Raw genomic sequence first — 21,035 nt, 5'->3', positions numbered from 1 at the left:
TTATCAGATCCAAGAGTTCCTCCTTTCAGCTGTAGAGCCTAACACATTTCACATTTACTATTAGTTATGAAGAAGCCTTGGTCACAGATATAGTCCCTTTATCCTGGTTTGCCATTGGGGCTGCTCTAAAGAAAAAGATGGTCTTTTCAGGTTTTGCAGAACCTGTGAAAAATACTTTGACAGATGGCTGCTTTTTTCCCCCTCCTCAGAGTTTCAAAAAATAACACCAGAAAGACACCAATCTCTCCCTGCTTCCTCGTGAAGAGCAGCGATACCAGTTTCCCAAGTACTTGTAAGACAGGAAACTGCTGCTAATAAAAAAATACAGAGTAAATTTTTTATAAAGAAAAATAAAATAGTATCATGTACACTTAATTCAAAACCTAATAAGTCTGTACAGAGAAGAAGCTTTCTATAAATATTTTGGGTTTCCCCCCCCAAATATATATAAAAAAAATTATTGAAGACATGAGGGAATAAAAGGAAAAAAAAAGTAAAAGGCCACTGAAAGTTCAATAGACAGACCTGATGCCTGCTTGTAAGGCACCTCAGTCTTAAAGAGGAAATTATAAACAAGTGGCTCCTTTGGTTTCAGCAAAGATCTCCCAAAATGTATTTTGCCCTAAATTTAAGCAAAGGTGAACAAAACTCTGTTACTCAGTCTTAATCACTGGAGCACTCCAAGGCAACATCCGTCTCCTTCTCTGAAAGGCAATTTTAATGGAAATCTTGCCTAAAACGGAGTATGTTGCCTTCCTGCGTTTTCATGTGGTCCTGCTACCTGACTCAACTACTATCATAGTTTTAACAGTATGATCACATTTGACCCGAAATGTGAACTGCTGCTCAGAAGATGCTGAAAAGAGGCTTTAAAGGGAGAGGAAAAAGAAACACAAACTTGTGCTACAGCTGAAAAGCCTATGCTTCAATCGACCAGCTTCTCTGTGAGAAGGTCCCCACCTGAGGGAGTTGAGAGGAGGAATGAGCACTGGGCGTCCTGCAAAGCCTCCTGCCTCCTTCAGCTGCAGGCAGCCAGGAAGGGCCAGCATCGCTTCAGAACATGCACATGAATTTACAAAGCAAACGCACAACTGCCACATCAGGTCCAGTTTTAGGATTTTCCCTGCCTTGCCTCAAAGTTGAGGCTTTCATGGTCCTATTTACATGTTCTACAAGCAGCAGTCACACACTGGCTGGCGTCAGCCTGTTACCGGACACTGAGTGAACAGAACTTGCACGCCTGGCACCGAGTGGCCGTGAGTTATCCACAGAGTGGGTGATGCTGTCTTACAGCCAGTTGCTATTTCTGGAAAGCATGTAATGTTACTTTACAGTACTAAAGGAAGATGTAATGAAAGTAGTCCAGCCACTGTCTTGGGACCTAGTAATTTTATATACATTATCAGAATTGCAGTTATGAAAAGAATACATCTCCCAACAGCCTCAGAATTTCTAATTTCAAAGTTTTGTACATTTAAAATATTGAAAAGCTCGTAACGGGCACCTGAAGTCAATCCCACGTACAATGGACTTTCACGTGTTAAAAAGCCATTTATGTCTCGGCCCCTGATTCAAGTAAGCAATACTCTAGCTCACAGCAGGTAGCAACTTCTCCTTCTAACCCCCTCCTGCACCCCCAATGGAGAATTTTCCTGGATTACTTTTAGCCACCAATATTGCTCAAGGGTTTCTCTCTGCAATGCCTGACCACACTATACCTGAACAAGTTGTTATAAAGATGCTTCCTCTCCAAAAATCACTCTGCATTTTACTAGTCCATTGGATACAAACCTAAAATTATCATAGAGAGTAAGCTTAAGAAACAGACTGGGTTTATCAAGGCAGAGGGCATGACAGTGCTATAGGTTTCAGTTCTGGGAAGTTTAACTCCAGGCACATGCTATGCCTGTATTGAAGGCTCTTTAGCCAAGGTTGACTTTATCAGCTGGGGACACGCTGTTATCAGGATACTTTTTTTTTTTTTTTGGGGGGGGGGGGGGGCAGCATGGGAGATAATTAAAAAAAAATTTTTTTAAATAATCAAGGCTCATACAATTGTGCTGACCTAATTTGTGTGCATCTCTTACTTATCCAACTAACATTTCAACACAGCAGCCACTGTGAGGGTACTCTGACAGTCCAGTTAAAACCTCAAAAAAAGCCTTCTGATAAGAGACCAGATAAAAGAGAACCTATTAATGCTCCCACTAGTGGCAAGACAGAATCATGAGATCAATCCTTAGCACTGAGTCCATCCACAAGACAATGATAGTTAAGAAACCAGCCTCACCAGTTCTGCTGCTCACTGAACAGTTCATTTGTTCATATAATTATGTCAGTACAACCCTCAGCATAGAGTCAGTTATAAGCCACAGGTTTCATTATCCAAGTAGCTTGTTCCCATAAGCAGCAGCTGTATCAGATGAAGCACATCTGTACCAATACAAACACAGCATCAGGCAAGAGGGCAGGATTGCTTTCACTGTACCAGCACAGCAAAGACACACTGCTTAGGCTGCTAAAATCCCACAGATTCACACATGTGTGAAAGTTGAGATTTTTGCCAGTACCACTTTCCCAGTTTTGGGGAGCTATGCGCTGGCGAGACTATGTCTGAAATGCACTCAACACAGAGGGTTTCATGTACATCTAGCCAGCGCCAATGAGGTAGACTGCTTCTGTAAACCCCATGTCCCTGTTTAAATGAAGCCAAACAATCTCAGTCCCAGCCTCGGTTTGAAACTGAGCGGGGGGGAGACATGGGGAAGAGCAGCCCCCCTGCTTTTGGGCTATTGTAATTTTAAAGGGAGAAAGCAGCTTTGAGGTTGGAGCAACCGCACCCAGTTGGGGAGACAGAACACAAGCACCTCTCTACATTCTCCCCATGTTCTGGATCTTCATTCTCTTTTCTGTCCATGCTCTCCCCTTTCCCTCCCCAGGTCAAGTCACAACAGAAGGATTAGGCTCAAAGCACCTGTTCATTTTAGTTTGGACATGGGGAAGCAGGCAGGACAGGATCCTATTTCCTAATAGATAGTATGCCTAAAGCCTCCCAGAAGAGGTCAGTTTCTGAGATACAGCAAACACCTTCTGTAATAAAGTGGCTCTTGTGTCTAAACTCAGCTCAGGAGAAATTAGTTTTTCAAAGAAAAGGATGTCAAAGCAATATAAAAATTTTAAAACTTCATTAAAAAAATACAAGCCAGCTGCTATAAAGAGTAGGCTGCATCTGCCCACACTCAATAATCATCACCGAAATTCACTGGGAGGCAGCAGTGACTCAGCCTGCGGTACACAAAGACAGCTTATGCTCCCAATACATAATGAAACTGGGCTTTATACAAAATCATAAATCCACATGCACCCCACTGACAACACACATGCAGGGGAATCCCAGCACTGACAGCCTGGCGGGGAATCATCGGCCCTTCCTCTTGCTGCTGCCCCCACTCAGACACAAAAACATCTCTGCAGATGTATACCTCACCTTTGCTTCAATCCGGGAAGTAGGTCGTGTTGTCTTCCAGCTGGCTTTACTAGGACTCAGAAATCAAGACCAGGTTCAAAAAAAGATGAAGGAGAGTGTGATATATTTCAAGGGGGAGGGAAATGAACTCTGCTCCTCAACTACATCCCACTATCCTTTCAAATGTCACCTCCAGCTCTTAAAAAAATAAAAAAAAAAGAAAAAAGAAAAAAGAGAGAGAAGTCTATGTGGTTTTATTAAATTGCTCCATTGTGTGAATGGATTAATCATACTTCCAGTAAAAACCTTAAGGTATACAATTACTGCAGTTCACCTCCTGCCCAACAGCCACAAGAAACATAGGGCTTTCTTACAGATTGTACTGTTTGCTCCCATACTCATGCTGTCACATCACTTAAAAAATACTTTTCTCAGAGACACTTTCTGTGCTGGCCTCCAGTACAACTCCTTCATTCAGGCATCCTCAGCCTTTTTCTCAGAACAACCACTAGCTCCGATTAAAACTAACTGATACAGAAGGCCACTCAGCAAATGAAAAAGCCTGTCCCGTGGAATCAGGACTTCAGCAGCACAACACATTCAAATTAAAGGAGTGCCCTACCTGTTCACAGCAGGGCACCAGCCTGTGAGCCAGGAAAGTGCAGGACTCCTGGGTTCTTACCCTAGCTCAGCTCTACCCTTCAATGCTATCTCAGACAAATAATTTATTCTACCTATTCTTCAGATCATCCACCTGTAAAACATGGATTACATGCACCTACTCACAGTGGGGTAGAAAGGATTAATATATTAGTGCTGCAAACCCCCCTTCTAAATCCCTCAATGTACAGTCATGGGTGGGGATGGGATGGGACAGGGGCGTAGGACCAAAACAACTTTATTAGCCCCTGCTGTGGCACTGACAGGGAAGGCCTCCCTGAACTTTGCCGTGTTCCTTGTTCTACATCCCAATGCTTCTCCAAGCAGCTCTGGCCACCAAAGCTCTTTGGATCTCTACAGGCTTCCTGCAGGACGCACTTGCCTTGTGCTCCAGAACAGGGAACACAGGCCAGAGAAGCTGCTGTGAAGCAACAGGCTTCTCTCTGGATTGCCCACACATAAATTTTACTTCATGTAACACAGTGGGTATACGCCCTCTACTCACACTTTTTTCCCCATACGTGCACACTCCATATGAAGTCACATAACTAAGTGCTGACACTGTGAGAGAGAGAGAAGATCTAAGTCTTCAGTAAAAGCCCTCTTGCTGCCCCACTGATTCTTGCGTGGGAGGCATCTTTCCATCCTGAGCCCACCTACTGTCCAAGTTGCCAGAACTTGGTTCTGTACCTCAAGCTTCCAGTCTCTTCAGAGCTACAGCCTCTTCTGCAGATTCAGCTTAACTCACTGCCACACAGCTGCTCGGCAAATGCTAACAGTCTTTTTGTCCTCGTTTCTGTTTTCCCCACCTGAAGCCACCTGGTGCCACCATTCCAGTTCCAGGGATGGCTGTATTTTTAAAGACATGTCTAAAGCAGCAGCTGAAAGAGTTGGGGGAGAGAGGTTTTAAAGCCAAGCAGGTGATCTAGAAAGGATCTCCCTCCTCCAGCAGGGTTCTGGCCTAACCGCAGCATTGCCACACCCTGTTTATTTTGTCCCCTGCTGTTCCATGTTCTGCCTGTACTTCCTGACATTATATTTCTCCAAATGGATGTATGTGAGAAGGCTTATCAAGTGATGGGTATAATCCTGCAGCATCTATAGCAGCAATAGGGTCTGTGCAAGCACTCACTGTGAGTAGTCACTTTGGTTGTAGTTTTCCAAAAGCATTTGCATTTAGGCCAGACTAAAAAGAGCCTTCCAGTACTCAGTGACTGATAAGGGCAGCCAGTGGGATTCCCAAAACGTTTTCAGGAAGATTCAGAGTTAGGCACCTGTTACCTGCAGGAAGATCTCCAAGGTCTTTGTTTCCAAAACAGGCCAAGGTGCCAAATTCAAATTCAGTATCAACTGAAAGTGGGTTTGGGATGCTTTTGAAGATGTTACCCATTAACAGTAAATTTTGGTTTCCATTGTCAGACATACACACAGTCTGACTCACAACTAGGCATCCTCTGCCATCCTCTGCTTACGTAGCCCCTTTTCCTTGCATGATCTCAAAGCTTCACTCCCCCACCCCCAAAGCAATTTCTCCTAGAGGAGAAATACTCTGTTGCACACATTGTTCAGACTGCCAGAATGTCACGGCCACACACTGAACAAAGCCTAGGATACAGACTCCCATTTGCTTTCTAAACACTAGCAATATTCCTCCAAAGAGACAATAACAATCAAATCAGTAAGATGACAAAAAAGGGCAGAAAGCTAAAGTGCTGAAATCAAAACACACACTGACGGCCGATCTCTTGTGTTCAGCAGGCCACTGAGGTCTGACATACACCCAAGGTCTGACAGCAGCACGGCTCCACACCTACTTCTCACAGACAAGGAAGGGAAGGCAGGAAGGTCCAAGCTGTAAAGTTCTTGTGACATGATTCAGAAGACATACATTACATTGAGTCATCAATTCAACCTGTCACCTGAAACCAAGCTGTTGGGAAGCGTGCACTGGGAACAGATGCATACGTTGTTCTGCTCTTGTGTTGAACTTGGATTTAATAAAGGCAGCTGGGCAGCAGACACAAGAGCTTTGGAGGCTACCTCTCTCTACTGCCTGGGTGGACTGGATAGCATCTGCCTTGACTCTCACTAAAGTCTCCAGAGATCTGTTTTGCCACAGCTCTACTTGGGCTATGTTTGTGGAACCAGTTGAAAAGCATGCAGTTCATTTAGATGTCTGCACTTTCATGTTGCCAGGCAGCTAATTTCTGAGTGATCCTAAAGCAGTTATCCAGAAAAAGAAAATAAACAAGGATATACACTAGATCATCGATAGATCTAGGCATTAATGAACCAAATTACAAGACCCTTCAGGAACTTGGCCAAGTCTTTGCAACAGTGCCAGAGTGGGTGAGGAAAGCAACAGTGTCTGGGATGTTGTAACTAGCATCGTTCCATAACACTGGGTGAGCAGCAGCGTCTCTCTTGCCAGCACTTTCGCACAGTAAGCAAGTCAAATGTATTTTGAGTCCCTGATGACTGCTGAATATAGGGGTGATAGTAAGTCTCTTAGCTGGTTTTCCATAGAATCGCCATGCTTGGTCTTCAGAGCTGGGGTATCTTTATGGACAAAGCAAAACTTCTTGCTAGAGGAAGTTAATAGGTGGCACTAATTACCTCTAATTCACAGCCAAATCACCCCACAGATAAGCCAGAGAACAAGCCTTTAGGCATATACATATATAGAAAAAGACATTGCAAACACCCTTTTTCACCTTATCTAAAGTGCTGGGAAGGATCAACTAGAATTAAAGACAAATGCATTGACATAAACCCAGCTGCTTACTGGAAACAGTCTGCCTGGTCATCAACTCTCTTTCGGTATTCCATTGCAAAGAGGTAGGTACCCCACAAATTATATCAGTTTTAAGCTTCTTTCCACCACCGTGCCTTCTCCCCAGAGTAATGTTCTCTAGCAGGAGTGAGGAGATCATGCCACCACCAGCTGGAGGTGCTGAGATGTTGCATCCATCTGTGAAGTCCATCAAAACAAACAGCATCCAAACATGAAGCACCTAGATATCCAGGGCTTTCAGCACCTCTGCAACAAACCACAAACATACAGCAACAAATTAATCTAATCACTCTAAATTGAGCGATACCTATTTTGCTAGCATTAACTTCCAGAAATTTACACTTTAAAAAAACAGCAATGGTCATGTAAAAAAGGCAACTAGGGAGGCAAAGTCAGCCTTTCAGTCATATCTGGCACCAGGAAGAGGAAGCCTTGACAACAGTTCATTCAGGCAGAGGTGGTGACTGAAGGTCAGGACTCTGGGCTCTTTTCAAGCCCAGTCACTTCCATGCCATGCTACAAGCTCCTTAACAGTACAGAAGTGTTACTTACACCTCATCGATTCCCAGGGCAACTGCTGTTCCTAAGGAACCGAGATCCTTAGATGAAAGAAACTGGGAGAAGGACAACAGGTTATTATTAGAAACTAGTAATGACATAAGCTGGAAACGGCATCCAAAACTAACTATTCTACCTATTTAAGGCTGATGCTTTAGCCTCAGTTAGTGAGACGCAAACCTAGCATCAGCTGAAGTGCTGCCTTCCCTTGCCACAGACCCAACAGCATTAATCAGCATTGCCACCTATTTCCCTGACCTCTCCAAGTCTTTAAGATACACCACCTACAGCTGCAGCTGTAGGCACTTCCAATACACATAATTAAAAAAAGATTCAGACCAAGGTAAAAGTTAAATTTACTTGGCCCACAGGCCTTATTTCCTCCCAACATTACACTTCCCTGCCAGGACTATGTCAACAAGCAAAGAGACACAAATGTCTTCTGCCTTTTATTTGCTTTAGGGGCTGAAGAACAAGTTACAAGTTTTCTGACCCTGCAGTCATAGTGAGCAGTTCATCATCATTTCAACAGGAATCAAGTCATTTTGATGTGGGTTCCAATCTCTGCTGGGGCCTTTGGATCTGGCCACAAAAATATGTTTGTGAAGAATTTAAGGCAAGAAACGCAACTCGGCACAGGCATGCAGAGGAAGTACCAGAGGCACAGAATATTGGCAAGATCATTTTATTAAGAGTTTATCTTTAGGCAAATAACAGCCCTTTCAAAAGTCTTCAGCACTCAGGTGCCAAGCTGCATTTCCTGCCTCTCGCTGCACCATTACACTGGACTTCCTGCTTTGAATTACTCAGAAAATAGCAGCTTGCTGAGCGACACCAAAACCTGCTGTACTTGAGGAGTGATTGAGGCGGGGGGAAAGGCAGCTCCAAAATCTGTTCTGAAAGTTTTGATACATATCCTGCTGTATTAGCCCCTTTGGCAGCCACCTCCTCCTTAAAAAAAAAAAAATTAAAAAAATAATCAAGATCTTAAAATGAGTACTGATCTAGTTGAAGTTTACTATTAAACAATATAATGAGATGAAGTACACTGCATACCTGCATATATACACTCACAAACATCGGTGCTGGCACTATCTGCATGCATTCTTCACACTTTTCATACAACTCTGCCCATTTTGGCATGAAAGCACTCTCTGCTCCTCCACCTGATTCTAGGTAGGAATTATGCAATGACAAAATTACTTATAGTTAACATTTCCCCAATACACTAATTCTTTTATTCATCCATCAGTATCTACCATATGAAGGAAGACAAGAAGTAAAAGTTAAAATAGATCAGAATGCTAGAAGACAGAGCGGGAAATCCAGACTCCACTGTAACTAGAGAAAGCTCTGGTTCACACATCACATTTACAAATAATTGGAGGGTATAGTGGTGGAAGTGAAGACAACACCTGAAGAAAGACTGAGAGAGTTGCGGTTGTTCGGCCTGGAGAAGAGAAGGCTCCAGGAACACCTTATTGTGGCCTTTCAACAATTAAAGGGGGCTTATAAGAAAGATGGAGAAAGACTTTTTACCATGGCCTGTAGTGACAGGACGAGGGCTTTAAACTGAAAGAGAGCAGATTTAGATTGGATAAAAGAAATTTTTTATGATGAGGGTGGTGAGACACTGGAACAGTTTGCCCAGAGAAGCTGTGGATGCCCCATCCCTGGAATCGTTCAAAGTCAGCTTGGATGGGGCTCTGAGCAACCTGATCTAGTGAAAGATGTCCCTGCCCATGGCAGGGGGGTAGGCGAGATGATCTTTAAAAAGGTCTCTTCCAGCCCAAATGATTCTGTGGTTCTAAAAGAATTTAAGCACTGAACTGAAGCTAAGCCTGGGACCAGTCCTACAGACAGATTTTTAATTATTATTATTATTTTCTTAAATGGGTGATTTATACACCTTCCCCCTGAAAATGGGGCTTTAGAATAGCAGCACTGACACAATCTTAAATTTAGCAACACAAATGGCATCACTACTATAAGGGGAACTTGATGCATCTGCGCTCTGATGAGAGGATAGTATATCACAGGCAGAACAAGAGGTACTGCAGAACAGCTAGAAGAAGGGATTTGACACAGACATTCTCCACTGCTCTGATCCGCAGGCCAGCACTGAACAAGAGGGTCTGCTTCTCCCACAGCCAATTCCTTGCCATCAGTATAGCAGTTTCCTTCCCCTGTAATTCAGTTGACCAGGCTCCTCTACTCCCTCCAACCCCTTTTAAAGCCTGCTACAGACAACCTGTGACAACTACAACAGGGAAAGGCAAGAACAACAAGCATTTCTTCAATTTCTGTGAAACTGAGCAATGCTGCCACCCCTTCTCCCAACACTAACTACTCCAGGCAACAGCAGAATCCCAGGTCCTCATGCAACAGTTTCCCAGCCACAGAGAGAGTAGCTGCATGTAGTTTGGTAAGTCCTCTGTGTATAAGGTAAGTCCCCTTCCTTATACATCCATCTTACTTGAGAAGGTGCTAGCTTACTCCCAGGCCTTAGCTTTTACTTAACTAGCAAAAGACATGCAAAGTTGCCATGGTTTAACTCAAGGGATAACATCATACCTGATATTAGTCAAGTCAGTGCAGCTTTGGACATACATAGCACACCACTCTAAACCTTGTTTGCCGAGTTTAGCTCATACTTGTCACACAAGCCAAAAACACACATGCAGCACCATGCTGTTTAAACCAGCTACATCACATTTCTAGTTAGATGTGATATAGAGTAGTGCAGTCAAAACACCCTCACGCTGCTCTCAGCCACAAGAAAAACTCAAAAACTTAAGCCCAGCATAACCAATTCTAAAATATTCACCTAGCAGTGAGTCTGTAGGGAGCCTGGAGCAACCGTTTAGACAGAGAAAGAAATACTGTATTCACCCCCATAAGGGATTAACTTCAACTGTCAGCATAGCACATAGTTCTGCACACCACACAGCAGGCTGCTGAGAAAGGCCCTAGGTAACACTGGAACCAGAAAAACAGAGTTAGTTTTATACAAGCGCAGTGCCTGATATGGGACCCCAAGAAGCACCACCGCATGAGTGGTACACGGACAGACCAGCTTCCTCTGGCATCTCAGCAAGAGACGATCTACAGGTATCTAACAAATTCTAACATTGCAACTTACAGGAGGTAGGCGGCCACAGTCCGCTATAAGATGCAGTATGTTCTGGCAAGCTGGACAGATAGATTTAGAAGCATCTGCTTCTTCCATCCCAATGACTAGTACCCTGGGAGACTGCAGATCCTGTCCCAAACCAGCAACAAACAACAAAGATACCTGAGAAGAAATCTGAGAGAACTAACTAGTTCCTTTAATTCCACTCTGCTGAACGGACTACCAGCCTAGAGAGTTGACCCTCATAGGTCAGATGGCTGCAGCTCAAAGCAGCACTTGACTAACTAGCATTATATATCTCTGAATGGAGAGAAATACAGCTACACCACAGAATGTAACTTCTCAGTTTTGATCCTAGGAAAGTCTAAGCAAACAAAGCTACCAAGACTCAGCCAAAGAGGAGGACAGTGCTACGAACCATTGCCCGATATTGTTAAATCACTCCCGGTTTCATCTTGTTCATGCTATGCAGGTAGCTCAAACTGTCCCTTAGGAACCACTCAGCAAAACTGCAATGCCTGGTAACTAAGGGGTCAATTGGCTCCATATACTACTCACCTCTAGTGCACTAGTCCCCAGTCAGTCCCCACTCATGAGCAGGGGGAGACATAAGAGAATGGACCATATCCAAGTGATGTTTCTCCTTCACAACTGGCAGGAGTTGATTTGGGAGTCTTAATCCAGCTCCTCAAAAGCCAGGTGGCTGTCTCCAGCAAAGCATCATCATTGCAAGCAACCTGTTGAGATCCGTCCTCACTTGTGCAATCCCTGGAGTCTGGAGTAATGGTTTACTATCCAGTGAAGCTGCCATCAAACATCACACTTTGCCATCTCAGTGGACAGAGAAGAAGAAAATCAGTCTAATGTCTTTCCTAATAATCTAGTTTGTTCCATTAAAAAACCAAAACAAAACACTTATATTTGTAAATATACACACACAGAGGAATAAGTTTCCAAAGTTTCCTATGCAGATACAATCTGTCCTTGCATTCCAAAGAAACAGGAATGAACAGGGGGAAATCTTTACCAATATATGTTTAACAGCTCACTGAAAATACAAAGAGCTGTGGATGGAGAAGTGAGACCCTAAGAGAACATCTGTTGGGGAAAGAAAAAAAAAAAAAAGATTTCAGCAAATCACTTGTGAACTACTGAATTGCCATTCAATCAGGTAGGAAGATTACGGCAAGGATACCCGGCATGATTTAATCAGGAATTTCCAGCACAAGTTCAAGGAGAAGGACACAGAGGTTACATCAGTCAGCCTTAACAGGCTATAGGTAGCAAACAGGATAGAAATAAAAAAGAATGGAGCATAAGGAATGCAATCCATTTGAAGTAATCACGGGGCCCAGGTTCCAATTCTCAAAGGGAGATGCAGAACAGGTCAAGGCAAGAGACGAGACAAGATTCTCAAGAAGTACCAGTGACAGAAAACCAAACTGAGACCAGCCACATGTGGAACATCTCTGCGTGCTGCCAGCAGGAAAAGGAGCACCGAGACAGAGATTTAGAATTAGCAAGGGCACTGTTTTGATTTGTAAACAGACATGTGTTCATCTGCTTTCTGACAAGCAAACCAGGTCCCACAACATACTCCCACTGCTCCCCATGCAGACAGAGAAAAACAACTCTTGTGCACGCCAATGATTTGGGATATCTGTGGCCTACAGCACGCTCTCCTCTACCGTATCCGTTCTTTGTAACACCAGTCAGCCTTCTTAGCACAGCTGGCAGGTAAGGACAGCTCTGCTGCTCCATGGGTCTTGAAGAAACAACACCATACCAAAGAGCTTCTCCCCCCCCCCCCGTTAGGACATAACTCTTCAGCCTGTCCTTTGTTTGGCAATAAACAGGCACCAAAGCTTGGCAATATTTCCAGCTCCCCAAGCAGGTTGTTTCCCTTTATCAAGTCTTCTCTCCAGCACTTCTCTTCCCCAACCCTTTGGGTTCCTTACACTTTTTAAGCTTTGACCTTCCTCCAAAAATGAAGACAGGCAGTAATCTGCACCTACTGAGCAACACATGCAGGATTAACAGCAGCTCTGCATTTCCAGCTCACATCGCATCTGAATCCTCTTCAGTAGAGTGGTTCAGATTCTAATGGATCACTTTGCATGAACAGAGGCTGCAAAACCAGCAAAGGCTATAATAAACTCAAGGTTTCTTTGTACTCACAATTACAGTGGCATCCTTGAGCTCTAAGAAAAATAAAGCCTGTCCTGGAACGCTGGAAGCTTGGCACTTCTGCCAGAAGCTTGCTTAGTGTTCCTCGCAGTGAAGCTTATTCCCTTACCACTCCCACTACTAAGGCACACCTAGCTGCATTATCAGCATATATGGCTAGAAATACACCTTGTTTTTCCAGACATCTTTTGTCAACACTGAAGCATCACAAAAGTATACAAAGAACAGGCAGAGCTAAAGCAGTTGAGTTCAGCTTCAAGTGCTCAGAAAAAAAGCTAATGCATTTCTGACTTGACCAGTCTCTATGTTAAGAGGATACCTACAAGCAACAGGTCATTCAGATTAGACAGATGCACTGAGTAGGGTGCTTGGGAGTATCTGCAAGCTGGTAAATCAGCTCGCAGGAATAGGAATCAATTCACGCCTCTGGAAAATCTAACATCTGTTTTTGGGCACAATTACACTATGTGAAACCACCACAGACAGATCTCAGGCAAAAAATGTGAGGGAGGTGGGATGATCACCCATGTCACATTTTAGTTGAGATACAAAACTGGAAACCAATGTGGGGGAATTTAAAATTCCCCAAGAGGTCACAAGTCAAAGTGTTCAGGAATGAACAGCAAGGATTCTGGTGACACTCCTGCCCACATATATATATTTTTTTATTAGTAATTTTTTATTAGGAGCGGGGAGTTGCCTCACAAGGAACACTACACAGCAGGGGGCTGCGTGTAGCACTGCTGAAGGGCAGAAAAGAACAAGAATGTAAACCTTATGTCCAAATTAAAATTCAAGGCAACATCTAGAATAGGTCTGTACAGCCAGCCCTGATGTCCTGACCACCGCATCTTCATTGCCTTTGATAGATCAGCCAGGCTCACCAACGCGTAGCACACTCGCGCTACAGTGAACAGTCAACCTGAGGCTGTGTGGGAAACAGGTGAAGGCATGGCAAAAAAGGGCATATCCTGGGACAGAGTGAAATAAGAGAGATCTTATACAAAACCCTGTGCAGGACAAATAAGTTGGAGTAAGTCAAAAGGACGCAGCTGTAGCAGAAGCAAGTACAGACTCTAGAGAGAAGAGAGGCAAATAAGGACTTTACCAACAAGTTCAGATTCTCTGTGGCCTAACAAAGACCTGGAATAGCTGCTCATTTAAGGAACAATCGATAATAAAAAGAAACAGCAGAAAACTATCGGGGTCTGCAAATTCCCCTCGATGAGCCAGTTATGAACTGGCTAGAGCCTTGCCCACCGCTTAAGGAGCTGGCACAGTCTTGGCACAGCACTCCCCCAGCTCTGTGGTGCCCTTTTGAAAGGCAAACACCCTCTATAAGCAGTTTCTGAAAGACAGAGTAGCATCAAGCCCTTTATAAAACCAGAGGCCTTTATAAAAACAGTACAGCACAGCCTAGGCCTGGGCTCAGCTTTCTTGCCCATCTCAAAACAAAAAGAAAGAGGCCAGAAAGAACAATGACTGGAAATGAGAAAAGGTTGCCATCGACGAAAGAGATAATCTAGATCAAATTCTAAAGGAAATAAGAGAAGGGATTAAAAAAGATTCACACAATGAGTGACAGAAGAGAGGTAACAATCCACCAGCTACAACTATTTACACACTGTATCAGGAGCTCGGAAGGAGCTCTATCAGACCATTTCAAACAGATCAGAGGAAGACTTTAAGCAATACCAACTTATCTGTGAAACTTGCTGCCAGAATACTGCACTGGCAGGAGTCAGAGGCAACTCTGACACTCAGGCTGACAGCCCAAATATCTACAGGTACCCAAAAAAGCCCTGTGAGGATGTAAATGTGTCACGGGGCAGAGAACATTGAGTAACAAGTAACAAAACAACCCTTCCATGTATTCCATTAGTGGCCTACACAGACCCTCTGAAATCCCTCCTGAACGCACTCCAACCAAGCCAGAAAACAACTAACTCTCCAGCATTTTCACTCCTTTTGTTACACACAGCAGGGCACCAGAAGTCAGAAATGTTTCCAGGAAAGCGTTTCAAAGCAAAGACGTTGTATTGCGAGGACACCAGAAAACCTTATTGTGCTTCCCAGGCACTAGAATGAATGCCTGGCCATCAACGACCTGAGGCCTCCTCTCCCACCTGTTGCTCCCCTTCCTTCTTAGCTTCTTGCAAGTGCTGCACTGCACGCAGAGAGCTGGGGAACGAGGCAGCCGCAGGGAGCTCAGGCGCTTCTGGGTCGCGCAGGGATGCCCCTTGTATCTGGGCCAGCCAGAGACGCACGGTGCAGGGGAGCACCCAGCTACCATGTGCTCCGCAAACTTGCCGCAGCAAGCGGCCCGCTGCAAACTCCTCCACGCACCAACGCTACAGCGAGCCTCGCAAGCCCCAACGGCCAGCAACGCACGGAGATGGCGGAGAGCCAGGAGGACACCGGCACCGAGCGCTCCCCCGAGAGGGGCAGCTCAGGAACCGGACATCGCCTCCGGGCGCGCCCTACCGGCCCGCTGACCCGCGGCGGCAGGAGCCCCGGGGACACGCCACAGCCAGGACCGCGGCCCCGCGGGGACGGGGGAAAGAACGGAGACACGGGGAGGACGTCGCAGGCGGGTTCCCCGCGGGCAGCGCGTCCCCGCCCGGCCTGGGGGCACCGCCGACAGCCCTGCCGGCCCCGAGCCCCAGGCCCGGCCCACCCCATCCGGCTCGGGCTCGGGCTCCGACCCCGGCCCACCACCGCGCCCGGCCCCCACCCCCGGCGGCGCGCACTTACCGGGCCGGGCCGGGCCGGGCCCTGCGCCGCGGGGCCGCCGCCGCCACCACCCCGGGCCGGGCCGGGCCTGCGCCAGCGCGGGCCGCCCGGGCGGGGCGGCGGAAACGGCGGGCAGACAGGACAGGGGCGGGGGGGGAGACGGCCGGAACGGGGAGAAAAGGGGAAAGAAACGGGGGGGGGGGGGCGGGGGGAAAAAAAAAAAGGGGAAAGAAGCGGCGGGCCCCTCCCCCAGCGGGCGTGCGCGCTGCGTCACTGCTCCGTGAGCGCTGCGTCACCATACCGCGCCCGCCGTGCGCCCGTTGTCGTTAGCAACCTGTCAGACGCGGCATCGTGGAAGGTGGGCGGGGCGCGGCAGCGCCCTCTGGCGCGGCGGAGGGCGCAGCGGGGAGCAGAGACGCTGCTGCCATTCGGGGGCGGAGCCAGCCCGCGGCACCGCCCTCATGGGGAGGGGAGGGCCCGGGGGCGGGGCCGCCACGGCGCCAGTTTCCACCCCCCGTGGCCCCGTCCCCCAGCGCGCGGGATGCCGGCCCCGCCCTCGGGGATCCCCCATCGCCGGGGCCCCGCCCCGCGCCGTGGGGAGGCCTCGCACTGCGCCCTGGGCACCCTCCGTCGCCCCCGGGGGTCCACGCCGTACGCGGGGAGCCCTGGGCGCCCACCCCAGAGGTGGGCAGGGGCGTGGGAGCGGGGTGGCCTCCCTTGGCCGGAGCGGGTTGCCCGCGTCCGAGCCTCAGCCCCCGGGCAGCCTCTGCCGAGCGGACAGCCTCGGGCTGAGCCCCCCGGGCCGGAGCGCCATCTGCCCGGATCCACCTTAACCCGGGGTGAGCTGTGCCGCGGCTGCCCCGTCCCCGGGAGAGGCTCCTGCGGGATCATAGGGGCGTTTATCTTGCCCGGGATCAGCCAATATTTGTGGCCACGTCAGGAGAACGAGCCTTTCCTCGCTCTCTGCTCCTGCGGAGTCCAGCGCTGCTGTCCTGCCGCCGTGCTCTGCTCTCCCGGCCCCAGCACTGCCGTCCCAGTTTGACTTTGGCTTATCGGACAGTTGGAGGAACACTATTTGCTGAGACCCCCAAGCTGTCGCCTCCTGGCACCGGAGATGACAGCCACGGTGGCTTTCCTGCTCCTGAGCCTTCTGAGGATGGCGGCTCCCAAGGGAGTGTGGTGCCCAGCCTGCAGGCTGGCAGCCCTGGCCCCCACCACGCAGCGGGACGTCCTCATCGCACTGGCAAAGCAGAGCATCCTATCCAAGCTCCACTTGCCAGACAGGCCCAACATCACTCAGCCCATGTCCAGGGGGGCCCTGCTGACCGCTCTCCGCAGGATGCATGCGCAGCACGTGGACACGGCCATCTCCCCAGGGATGCCCCGTGACGGCAGCATCTCACACCTGCGTCCTGGGATGGGTGTGCAGGAATACGAGATCTTGAGCTTTGCCGAGTCAGGTCTGTACAGACCCCGCATCCCATGGGCATGGTGGGATGGGCCCTGAGGTGGGGGCCACTGAGGGAAGGAAGGTCTTGCCTGGGGGAAAGTGGTGAGACATTTCCTCCTCTGCACAGGCATTTCAAAAGCTCTGCACAGGGGCATCATGCTCCTGCAAGCGATGCCAGACTATGCACCGGGCCGGTGGGCACGCTGCTGCTGGAAGAACTGGCAATAAGAGGCTATATATCCAGAACCTTTGCATCCATGTCCCGAGCTTACCCCAACCAGCTGCCCCTCGCCACGGGCAGAGGAAACACTACTGAGGCTCTGGGGCCCCTCTCATTTACATATGAGAGGCAAGGGGCCCAGAGCCCCTCATTTACATGTTGGGGCAAGGGGCTGGGCGCAGGAGCAAAGATGGACTGCTGTATCATGTGAATTTGTTGTCTGTTTCTGTTGAACCCTCCCCACTCGTGCTAGAGGTGGAAGGGTCAGATGGCCATGTTTTTCAAAACATTATTTTAAGGCTAGATTCCCCATCAGCTCACAGTGTGTGGACGTAGGTCTCCAAAGCCTATCTGCTCCCTGCACTCAGCTGTGTCTCCACTTCCTACCCAAAGTGGTGGGCTGCAGCATTTCACTCCAGAATCAGCTGCGTTCCTGGGAGGTGAGAGCTCCCCAAAACGTGCTCAGGGGTCCTGACAAGTATCACTGGAAAAACAGGGTCCCATATCCCCCTCTTCTCACAGGCAAATGCAGCCTTCTTTGGAAAGAAGCAGAATTGCCGCTCCATCCTGCAGAGCATCCTTCTGCACCACAACTTTGTCCAGCCCAAACTGCTGCCTGGTGAGGTGTGGGGGGCACGCAATTCCCTTGCAGGCCTTTGTGTGGTTTGCATAGCTGCTGTGGGATAGCGAGGGCTTGCCGTGTCCTCGAAGACCTCTGGGAACAATGCTCCTCTGCAGTACATTGTGTTCCCATACATGAGGACAATGGGGAGCTGTCTCCTGGCTCCGTGGAGCGTCTGCTGGAAGCGGAAGAGCCGGCGTGAGCCACGGGGCTGAGCCCAGTCTCTCACCCCACTGGGCTGTGCCATACCACAGAGGAGGGGGCTTGAGTCCTCACAGGCAGAGCTGTGCCAGGGAGCCCAGCACTGCTCTCACGGTCCCCATCAGCCCTTCCTTCACGAGGAGGAGAGGCAGCTCTCCAGCCTCAGCAGCAGCAAGGGTGGGACATGCTGGAGCAATGTCAGGTGATGGTTCCAGCCATGGAAAGTAGACATCATCCTGGAGGTGCAAATCAGCGTGACTGTCTTAAATCCAAGGCTGGTTTACACAGCCAGATAACCTACTGCAAAATCCTCCAGCAGCTTCACTGACAAGGGGGACATCAGGCCAGAGGAGGTGGAACCAAGCCAGGTTGCTGCATTCAGCACCGGGCCCAGAAGCTGCTGCTTTAGAGTGGCATAAGAGGAGGAGCAGCAGTGCAGGAAAGTGGGGGCCCCTCGACGCCTGTATGTACTGCACCCTGCTCCCTGGTTTGGATATACCTCCCATTTGCTCTGACTCAGTGGCCACTGGCTGGGGGAGCCCCCTCATCTTCCCTTCACCTCCTGACTCTGCTTTCGGTTCTGTGCACAGGGTCCTCCACCTCCCGCAGCATTCGCCTGCATTTCCGCTTCACCCGGGAGCTGGCTGGGAGCACCGAGATCCTGCAAGCTACCCTCTACCTGTTCTGGGCAGTCCCCAGCCCCGGGACGCATCCTGTCACCATCAGACTCTTGCAGCCAGACCCAACGGGGCTGAACATGACCGTGGCCAGCGAGACACGGCTGGAGGTGCAGAGGGCTGGCTGGGCCACGCTGGACGTGGGCCGAGCTGTCCAGAGCCTCTTTGGCCAAGGGAGCCAGAGGCTCACTGTGGAGCTGGAGGTGGCAGAGGACTGGGCGTCTCCCCTCCTGGCTGGCCACCGTGATTCCCACTGGCCGTTTGTGGCAGCCCAGGCCCGGGCTAGGACGCCCCACCGGGTCCAGCGGCGTGGCATTGATTGCAGTGGGGACTCTCGGATGTGCTGCCGCAAGGAATTCTTCGTGGACTTCAAGGAGATCGGCTGGGAGGACTGGATCATCCAGCCAGAGGGATATCACATGAACTACTGCGCGGGGCTCTGCCCCCTGCATATGGCTGGCATCCCTGGCCTCGCTGCCTCCTTCCACACGGCTGTCCTCAACCTCATCAAAGCCAACAACGCAGATGCAGCCGTGGACTCCTGCTGCGTGCCCACACAGCGTCGCCCCCTCTCTCTGCTCTACTATGACCGGGACAGCAACATCGTCAAGACCGACATCCCCGACATGATTGTCGATGCCTGTGGTTGTACCTGACCAGCTGCCTGAGGAGGCAGGAGGGCAGGACCTGTGCTGTGCAGGGCTCCCCTCCTCCTGGCCCGTCTCTGGCCGTGTGAGACCTGGCGAGCTGCTGAGAGATGGGAACCCTGCCAAGGTGTTTTCTCCTCCTGAGGTTGAAGCATCAAGGGTGATGCTGAATCTGCAAGTCCTCTCCTCCCTCACCTCCCACACGGCTCTTTTCCCCCTTCAGATCTGCCCATGGATTCCTCTCTGCCTATGAGCCACAGCCTCTGAGACCGGCTCCTGATGGACACCAGACCCTTCTGCCTGCAGGACTCTGCAGAGCACAACTGCCCGGGTGGCTCAGGGCAGCCCTGGCTCGCCCTGCTGCTGGTCCCAGACCAAGGCCATGGTGCAGCCCTCAGTGCTGCAACACAAACGTGTACTCTCCAGGTAACGGGTCCCAGCAGCGGCCCCCTCAGGCTGCTGGGGGAGATAGAAGCTGAAAAGATGCTGGGGCATGGCTAGGCCAGAGGGGAGAGGGCCATCCGTGGGGCCCCACTCCTCAGCCGGACATGAGGTTGAGGCGGGTGAGGAAGGGGAAATTGATGCCAGTGGGAGGAAAGTGTCTCCCTCTCCAAGCATCCCAGGTACCTGGTGTTCAATAAAAGACTCCCAGCCGTAGAGTGTGCACATGTATGTGTACACATATGTGTGCCCTGTCATTAGCCAGCACGTCTTCCACCTCTCCCCAAGGTGCAAGGTGGTGGATGTGCCCTAGCACAGACAGCTCCAAGATGGCACAGAACTGACCCACTCTGCCATGCGCAGTCCCCTTCTAACCAACCAATTGGTTATAAAAGCCAGGCAGCGGTGTTGGACATCCACCACCAGGACGCACTGTCCCAAAGACTGCAATGCTGCTGGCCCCCACAGCTCTCATGTTCTCTGCCCCTTGGCTGCCTTTCCCGGCGGGATGCAGAACCCCTGACTTGTCTCAGCCAGATCCAGGGCATGATATGGGAGCCCCCGGACACAGGGGGCTTGTGATTCCCACTGGGGAAGACACAGGAATGGTGGAATGGAAACAAATTTTCCATTCCACCAAACCACCTGTATTTGGCCATTCTTGTCCCAAGTCAGGACAAACTGAGCAAGTCTTCTCCCTTTTAAAGTGGACAGAGACTGCCAGGCAAGACCACCAAAGCCATTGGTGCCCAGGACACCCACCCGTGCCTACAACCCCATGCCAGCTCCCTCACTGGGGAGCAATCTCGGCACATCTCTGGCCTGCAGCCCAGAGCAACTGCCCCCTTCACTGTCCCTCACCAGCCTGGCTGGCGGCAAAGTGGGACATGTCAGTGCCGTGAGAGCTGTGGGCAAAGGGCGGCTCTGACACATCAGCCCCATTACGTAATCTCATGTTAGGGTTTCTCCACTGCTTCCCACGTGTCCCCCACATGTGAGGGCTGAGAAAGCAGGGAGAGGGTGCTGGGGGTGGGAGAGGGAGGTTCACGAGGGGAGCTCCTGGGGCGATCCCCCGAGGTGCGTGCAGCTGGCTGGGGTGGAGCTGGGTGACTGCAGTGCTGTGGTCCACCCTGCAAACACTGACGACCCCACCCCAGAGGCTGGAGACAGAGGGCTGAACCAGGTGGGAAGAGGGTCGGCAGATGGAGGAGGGTGGTGTCAGACCCTCTCCTCATCTGGCTTGAAG

General features: G+C 49.6%; 2 protein-coding genes across 23 annotated transcripts in view; one reads left to right on the top strand and one right to left on the bottom strand.

Moving 5' to 3' along the window:
* Positions 1–15,695, bottom strand: part of R3HDM2 (R3H domain containing 2) — a 62,062-nt gene extending 46,367 nt beyond the window's left edge. For 3 of the 21 annotated variants that reach the window (XM_072847099.1, XM_072847122.1, XM_072847107.1), the window contains exon 1: positions 14,925–15,352. In XM_072847099.1, coding sequence (XP_072703200.1) covers positions 14,925–15,091 — 167 coding nt within the window. In that variant the 5' untranslated portion in view covers positions 15,092–15,352. Of the gene's footprint in view, positions 1–6,911; positions 7,167–7,472; positions 7,516–11,169; positions 11,443–14,924; positions 15,354–15,552 lie in introns of those variants that run through there. The other 18 variants (XM_072847120.1, XM_072847118.1, XM_072847100.1 and 15 more) reach the window with 15 other exon arrangements.
* Positions 15,696–15,753: 58 nt separating this feature from the next.
* Positions 15,754–19,991, top strand: LOC140644499 (inhibin beta C chain-like). Of its 2 annotated transcripts, XR_012039792.1 has the most exons (3): positions 15,754–16,991; positions 18,615–19,475; positions 19,572–19,991. XR_012039792.1 is itself a non-coding variant. In XM_072847380.1 (2 exons), exons 1-2 carry the CDS (start codon positions 16,646–16,648, stop codon positions 19,355–19,357), a joined length of 1,089 nt encoding a protein of 362 aa, XP_072703481.1. In that variant the 5' UTR covers positions 15,754–16,645; the 3' UTR covers positions 19,358–19,991. The 2 variants fall into 2 exon arrangements, 1 of the variants encoding a protein (XP_072703481.1); XM_072847380.1 differs by having other exon boundaries at positions 18,615–19,991.
* The last annotated feature ends 1,044 nt before the right edge of the window (positions 19,992–21,035 follow it).

The sequence above is a fragment of the Ciconia boyciana genome, chromosome 27 (genome assembly GCF_034638445.1).
Source record: "Ciconia boyciana chromosome 27, ASM3463844v1, whole genome shotgun sequence".
NCBI lineage: Eukaryota > Metazoa > Chordata > Aves > Ciconiiformes > Ciconiidae > Ciconia > Ciconia boyciana.
This window is presented reverse-complemented; position numbering and strand designations above follow the sequence as displayed.